Source organism: Plutella xylostella, chromosome 12 (assembly GCF_932276165.1).
Source record: "Plutella xylostella chromosome 12, ilPluXylo3.1, whole genome shotgun sequence".
Lineage (NCBI taxonomy): Eukaryota > Metazoa > Arthropoda > Insecta > Lepidoptera > Plutellidae > Plutella > Plutella xylostella.
The window spans coordinates 3,601,021-3,608,659 of NC_063992.1; the positions used below are offsets into that span (position 1 = coordinate 3,601,021).

The 7,639-nt window shown below is 37.5% G+C and overlaps 1 protein-coding gene across 2 annotated transcripts in view; it reads left to right on the forward strand.

Annotated features, from left to right (window-relative positions):
- The window catches only part of LOC105382998 (chitin deacetylase 1), a 30,215-nt gene extending 22,931 nt beyond the window's left edge, over window positions 1–7,284 (forward strand). For both annotated transcript variants that reach the window (XM_048624531.1, XM_048624532.1), the window contains exons 8-12: window positions 1,393–1,531; window positions 2,530–2,633; window positions 3,108–3,250; window positions 5,759–5,980; window positions 6,702–7,284. In XM_048624531.1, coding sequence (XP_048480488.1) covers window positions 1,393–1,531; window positions 2,530–2,633; window positions 3,108–3,250; window positions 5,759–5,980; window positions 6,702–6,780 — 687 coding nt within the window. In that variant the 3' untranslated portion in view covers window positions 6,781–7,284. The remainder of the gene's footprint in view (window positions 1–1,392; window positions 1,532–2,529; window positions 2,634–3,107; window positions 3,251–5,758; window positions 5,981–6,701) is intronic.
- The last annotated feature ends 355 nt before the right edge of the window (window positions 7,285–7,639 follow it).

The following is a 7,639-nucleotide window of genomic DNA, read 5'->3' on the forward strand; positions in this document are numbered from 1 at the left end:
AATGTGATAGGTAAATGAATATCGGTTCATGCGGTTTAGTAGGCTAGTGGGGGCTATAGTAAAATTTTTGATGAATTACGCCACGGGATATTGATGACTGATATATTCTGTGATTTGTTTTACAATAGTTATGTTTATTTTATATGAATTACAATATCACGATCTCTTCGAAAACGCTATGATTTCCGGAATATGGCATGGTATGGTACAGATAGGTACAAAAGATATATCTTATCTTTCAACGGGTGTAAAATCTGAGTAAACCCATTAATCCATACCAAGTAACGGGTGTTATACGGAAATTATGGTGTTATAAAATCGGGCTTTTAAGCCCGGTGTTGAGATTCCAAGTACGCTCTATCTAGACTATCATCGTCCAAATGTCTCATAAAAAAGCTATAAATGTGGCTGGATTTCAAGGCTTACCTTCGAATACATAATTCATAGTAGCGAATATACATAGGTACCTATATACCTGTCTACTATTTGTTACGATGGAAGAAAACGTACTTTTTATGTCGAGGCATAAACGAATAAAAAAGATTCGCGTTTAAAAATATATGTTCTAACTTCTATCAAGGCCTTGGCTCGTAGTTTAATAGCTTTAATATCAAAGCTTTTTTCATGGAACTTTCATTGAGAAAGTTAACGTGTGTGTAAATAATTATTAATTATGTTCTTACCTCCCTACGCGTGTACTGTTATAATAAAAAGAAATGATTTATAACAGTTGCCTCTAGATTATTATCGCGTATGTTTCAATTAAAGTATTTCTTGGTAATGCTTGGTTCAAGTTTACTTGCTAAGTTGGACGTGGATTGTGGTTGCCTTTAGATTTGGTCAATCGCCGTAACTTGAAACTGTGTAGGTACCAAGCTAGTCGGATTTCGTAAAGCATTCAGATTAGCTCCAAAATGCTCAGCGAATAGTGTAGCTTCTGAAGAAACAATACTTTGAATTTGAGATGACACACTAAATTTCCATTTTAAAATTAAAGTCCTAGAAATTTGGTGTATTCCTGTCTACATATATTGTAGATCGGATATAAATGAATTCATTTGCATGATATTTTTTGTTTTTAAAATGTAATGGTTACCTAGGTTTGTTTCAAGAAAACCCATATAAAATATATCTGGCAGTAGACTATTATGAAATTGTGTATTATTATTGATAAGGGGATGAAGCTGTGGTTTGTAAGCGACTGTGACTGTTGTATCAAGGATCCCAGGTTAAACGTTTGGGTTTGTGTGATATCTTCCACCCACCAGCCAAGCGTGAAGATTGAGAAAATAACCCACCACTCTTCAACAGCCCATTTCCTACAGCTTACTATTTACCTACGTCTGTTTATTTTCGAATAGTACTAAATACATCAAAATGCTCCACATCCAGGTGCTAGAAGACTACGGCTACATCTACGACAGTTCAGTCGGCGTCCCGCCGCTGCCGATCCCGGTGTGGCCGTACACGCTCGACTACAAGATCCCGCACGAGTGCAAGGTCGACACTTGCCCCACCAAGACTTTCCCGGGTAAGATATTGAACTAGTGTTTTAAAAAACCGGCCAAGTGCGAGTCGGGCTCGCGCACAAAGGGTTCCGTAGCTTAAATCAACCTATCTCAAAAACTATAAGAGATACTTTGATCAAACCAAAAATCGTTGAAAGAGTTAATTAGCATGCATCACCTCTATTTTTTTTAGAATTTTATACCCCGTAGTTATAAAAATAGAGGGGGGGGGGGCATACTTTTTACGACTTTGAGAGCTGATATCTCAAAAACCGTTCACTTTAAGAAAAATGTTTTTTAGAAAACTTTATATCATTTTAAAAGACCTTTCCATTGATACCCCACACGGATATGTACATCGAAAAAAAAAAATTTATCCCTCAGTTACATGTATGGGGGGCCCCACCCCCAATTCTTTTTTTTACTATTTAGTGTCATATTTTTGTAGCGGTTCATACAACACATATTCCCATCAAATTTCATCACTGTAGTACTTATAGTTTCCGAGTAAATCGGCTGTGACAGACGGACAGACGGACAGACGGACAGACGGACATGACGAAACTATAAGGGTTCCGTTTTTGCCATTTTGGCTACGGAACCCTAAAAAAGGTATGATACTATGGCTGCTGGTGGTTATGAAATCGTATCTTTGTTTAATAAACTACCGATAATTTATTATACACGAGAGCATCCCTATACGAGTGTAGGCCACGACTAGGCAAGTGTAGGGATGCTATTCAGAACCCAAAATTTTGAAACCGTCGATCTTAGGCAGGTATCCGGTAGGTAGTGGTTGTATAAGGAAAGCCGGTCTAGCTGTGGACGTTTACGGGTTGATGATCATGATGAAAGATGGCAATCGGGAGTACTGACATACCATTGGCGAAAAGTGGCTCCTAATGCACCCCATCAATGTATAGTGCACTTCTATGAATATTTTTGTTTCCTATTATTTGTAAGTTCCCTGATTAGGGATAAAAGGATTAAGGTTAAAAGGTTGAATGATGATTATTTCCAGGTCTCTGGGAGGTGCCATTCAACGCTCACTTCATCGAGTCATATGAGGGTGGCCACTGCCCCTACCTGGACCAGTGCGTGCTGCACCATCACGACTCTGACGACGTAAGAATTTTACAATAACTCTGTCATATTTGATTTTACTCTCTAGTCTCTCTACTCACCGGAAAAGAGATCCGTTACTATTTCTGGCCCTGGAAAGTACATCAGAGGCATCCACTATTTGAATGCGTCTTTTTCTGTCGAAAATCTATGAGATCCGTGTTTAATGCATTTGTAGTACCTATCTACTACAATAATTTTAATGTCGATGTCGACAGCGTCCTTAGCTATATTTAATCAATGGAGAATGGACATTTTGAACCGCTATGGAAATAATGATCTTCGTAATGTACTTACCATGTTTAGTAAATCACTGTATAGGACTGGTCCTATGTTTCCTTGCCCAAAAATCATCACGTTTTTCAAAAATCAATTGAATACATTAATTCAATGAACGAGCTAGTGATTTAATGAAATAGCAGATTCAATCAGATGACTGCGACATAATAATATACATAATTATATCAATTTCCCCAGGTGCTAGAATGGCTGCAAGAAGACTTCAACCGTTACTACGAACAGAACCGCGCTCCCTACATGATGCCGTTCCACACCAACTGGTTCCAGATCAAGCCGCTCGAGCAGGGCCTGCACAAGTTCCTCAACTGGGCCGCTAGCCAGTTAGTATTGTTGTTTTAATACTATTATATCTTTAGTGAAACCCCCACAAAAAAGAGGGAGAGATTAACGTGAAGCAATGAACAATGTTCCCATGGGAGTTTCGGGAATTCCTTTCATAGTGCACCTCTAGGATACCTATCCTAAGCTACGTCCCTTCCAAATTTCAAGTGCCTAAATTTAGCCGTTTCTTAGGCTGTGCGTTGATATGTCAGACAATCAGTCAGTTTCTCGTTTTATGATATTTTTAGATTCAGACGCAACAGCATCAGAATTATTTCTAAGATAACTTTTATCTGGCTATTGAAAAATCAGCCCTAAGACTTTATCTTGAGAAGGTAATTAGTTAAAACATTCGCGAATACAATTCTCTTCTCTTTAGTCAGCGTATTATTCCCTACAGTTGTTTCAATCGATTACCTTTTAACCTGGAACCTTTGCGGTAATTCCCCTGGGCTCTCTATCTTTGCTAAGCTTGGACCACTGCCCACCGGGTTGCTTAGTTGTGGTTAAAGCAGAGCTGGATTATTTTACTATACAGGGTTGAACTTTATAAGTTGGTTTTCCCATTGCTAAGTCAATATAAGTACCTACACGACAAACTACATATAAGTTTAATTACGGGACCTACTCCTAAATTGTTATAAATGCAGCTGCTCTATATTTATTTATTTAATAATACAGGGTGTTGCAAAAAGGGTATACTAAGCCGAAACCTACATGTGCAGCATGGTATATCTAAGCCCGAAACTGAAATCAGAATTTCAAAATTCGCACTTTGTTCCCAGTTTTTTCCACTAAATCATATTTAATAAATATCTGATCACGATTGCACATAATCTCCGGTCAATACTACAAGGGAACTTATTTATCTATATCTGAAGTAGAATCCACCTGGGTGGCTTGGATTGAGAACTCGCGGACAACTAAATAGTTCCTTATACTTCCGACTTTTTCCAAGTTCTTTCCGATATTTTATATACGAACGAAGAGTTCATTCGTAGCTTAGGTACTCTAGGTATAGTTCGAATATAACTTCTATGATGTACAAATTAGGAACTTGTCTACGGCCAAATAGTTCCGCTTGTTATGTCCTTCATTGTCCAGACTTGGTTACGAGTTGCCGTGAAATTACGAGTGAATGTTGAACTGCAATATTCCGCTAGATAACATTTAAATATGTTACCGATGACTTACAAAGTTAGATGAACAAAGTCGGTTATAGCACACTAGCTTACTTCTTTAGCTTCTCTTTGAAACGTTAAATTTTATAGCTATAATGTTTTTTAAGTTTAGCTTACCCTAGCAGGTATTTGATACAGGCAACAGTGTATGATGAAAATATGTCTGGTTCTGAGGTGTGCCTAAAAGAGCAATAGGGTGGGCTCCAATTATGATGGAAGGTAAAATAAATAAGAGAGAAGTGGAAAAGACATAGAAATATACGCGATAATTAGAAAGATCGCCGCTCTGCTATGAATTTGTCAATGTTTGAAGGCTTACTATGGCTACTTTACTTCAATATACACGATACCTATTACCTGTCCGTTTCAATGGGGCAAACGTAAACAATCCCAAAATAGACGCTCCACAATAAGACTCTGCAAAATTTAAATGAACCGGTTCAGCAGGACACTTAAAATAAAAAGGGGTTTATTTTTATTTTTCTCTCATTACTGGGGGCTACAAACGAAGTAAAAGACCCCTCCGTAACGCGACAAAGTGACCGTAAAATTTTAACAATGGAAAGTATTTACCTTACCTTGCAAACCTTTATTTCTCGTGACAAAATGATAATGAAATCGGGCGGAATAAAGATGGCCGTTTCATCTGCAATAAATTTCCTCGAGTCTTTAGAAGTTGACAAAGCTTTACTCGGCACTTTTATCTAAAAACCGTTGAGTTTAAAAGCAGTTCTATCTAAGCGCCTTATTCGCTGCACAAACTTAAACTAAGATCTTTTGAAGAAAATCGGATAATTAGAGAAAGACTTCTTCGCTTCTGTTTCCAGATTAGGTTCGTGGCAGCGGCAACAATACGCCACTTTGTGTAAATAAACCCGGTTTTAAAATAGCCAATCAGTCTGAAACGCTTTTGGACTTCACCACTTCTTATTGTTATTTCGATTGAAGTGATAATTTCACAGCATTAATAAGAATTAGGATTGGCTGTTCGTTTCCTTTTAAGGGAATTAAATAATAATCGCACTTAGTGGAATACTGATAAGTAGTAATCAAGAATACCTACGCAATGTTGGTTATTGCCTATGTAGGTAGTTACAACTCTGGAAAAAGTGACAATTAATGTATATACTACCACCACATTGAGCTTATGCGTAGGTTACTCATGTACATCGTTTGTTATAAATTCTTTTGCAAAAGGATAACGTAAAAATAACAAATCTGGTTACAGTTAATTAATTTCCCTTCCCAATCCACTAAAGCATTTTAATTTGACACATAAGTCTAGCTCCAAATATTCCTCCACTTACAATCCTTCGTCCCCCGCAGGCCCGACGTATGGTTCGTGACGATCACACAAGCGCTCACCTGGATGACGGACCCCCGGCCCGCCAAGAACCTGGTGACCTTCGAGCCGTGGAAGTGCGACGTCAAGGCCTTCCCCGCCGCACCCTGTAATCTGCCCAACAAGTGTGCCCTGTCCTTTAAGAACCCGACAGCTAATTTTACTGACACGCGGTATATGGAGACGTGTAGCGAGTGCCCTAACCAGTGAGTATCAGCTGTTTTTTCGTGGTATACTAGTAGCGCAACTGGAGAATTGAACAAGACTTGTCACGATATCAGCTTATGCTTAATTCAGCGAGATAGAGCTGTATTTACCGCAGCGCTAAGGAAAACTGCAGCGCTGACCACTTCGCCACCCTTTTGTGTGCCCCAAGGCGTTCAATGTACACTGAAGAAGTTACTTTGTGATGTGATTATAAAAAAATGATATTTCTAAAATCTATAAAATGTTATAAAATAGGTATGTAAACCTACTCTCCCTTTGGTCACTTTATAAGGGAATAATAATCATCTACAGAAATACTTTTTTTTATTCGGTCAAATCAATCACGTTAATCCAACCATTATGCGGGCTGTCCAGTAGAAACGTTTGTATCTAGATGGAGCTATCCTATTCAAAGCGATCCCGTACCAGAGATTTCTTGAGCTGATCAATCGCATGCTTCGGTATCTAATGTTTTCATCTTGGAACGGTTTCTACGAGTATACCGAGGTATATAAATATGTTGACTACACGACACGTGTCGTAATATAGATCTGATATCAACTGGGGGATACCAAAACAGTCGGGAGCTCTTACACTGTAGTCTAAACATAAACATTGCTCAGAGCAGAGGTCTGATCACACTTTATGTAAAGCATTATTTTATATTCTCCGCAATTTTCACAGAACAAAGGGATTGTAGCAATATTTTTCTATTTACAGATATCCGTGGCTCGGCGACTCTGGCGGCTCGGGCATTCCCGGGAAGGACAACTACATACCTGACAATCTCAGGAAATAGAACAAATTAAATGCTCCCACAGTATCTACTCGCTGCAACTCCACTATTTAATTATTTTTTTCCAACTAGCAACCCTGCGAAATGCCTGCATACTGGCTGGCTAGCATTTTGTCCGTCGATGGCTGAAAAAGAAACTTGACTTTCGAATTTTAAACATTGGAATTCTATCTGTAACGGTTTTACTGTCGTATTGTTTATTCGAAGTATTTTTACTGTTGGGTTGTACGAGGGTTGTAATTAAATTAATAAAATGTACTTAAACGGAATTAAATGTAATACTCATTTGATTTAAGTGGACTGCGGCTATTGTACATAGCATTGTCTAGTCGTCAATCGTAAGATGATTAAGATAATGTTTAGTTTTAAGTCTTTGTTAATACAGACACTGTAAAATAAGTCACAAACTATTATGTATACGTAAGAAATTCCCAATTTACATGCAAATATTTCCCAGAAATCATTTTTGCTACAGATACAGTAAATAAATAACTTGTTTCACACTTATCGCGAAATGTCTTTCATCTTAAGCAACTATTTGATATCAATTTATACAAATTTTATGCTTGAGCTGCCTAAAAGTTTCATCTTTTTTATTTGAATACTCAGACGATATCTTCATGACAAATAAAATGTTAGGTATATCTAAGTACTTATTGCTTTTTGCTGACTTTAATGAACCATATTTTGATTTTAACAACATATTGTACCTATTTTATAATTACTTAGATAATCAATAAATAAACTTACTCAAGGAAGTTTTAAACATTAGACAAGCCATAATGCGAATAGGATAATAATTATCTTCGGTGTTGTCTTTCTTTGACAATGTCGCTTTAATATCGTTTTTGTTTGAACAAAA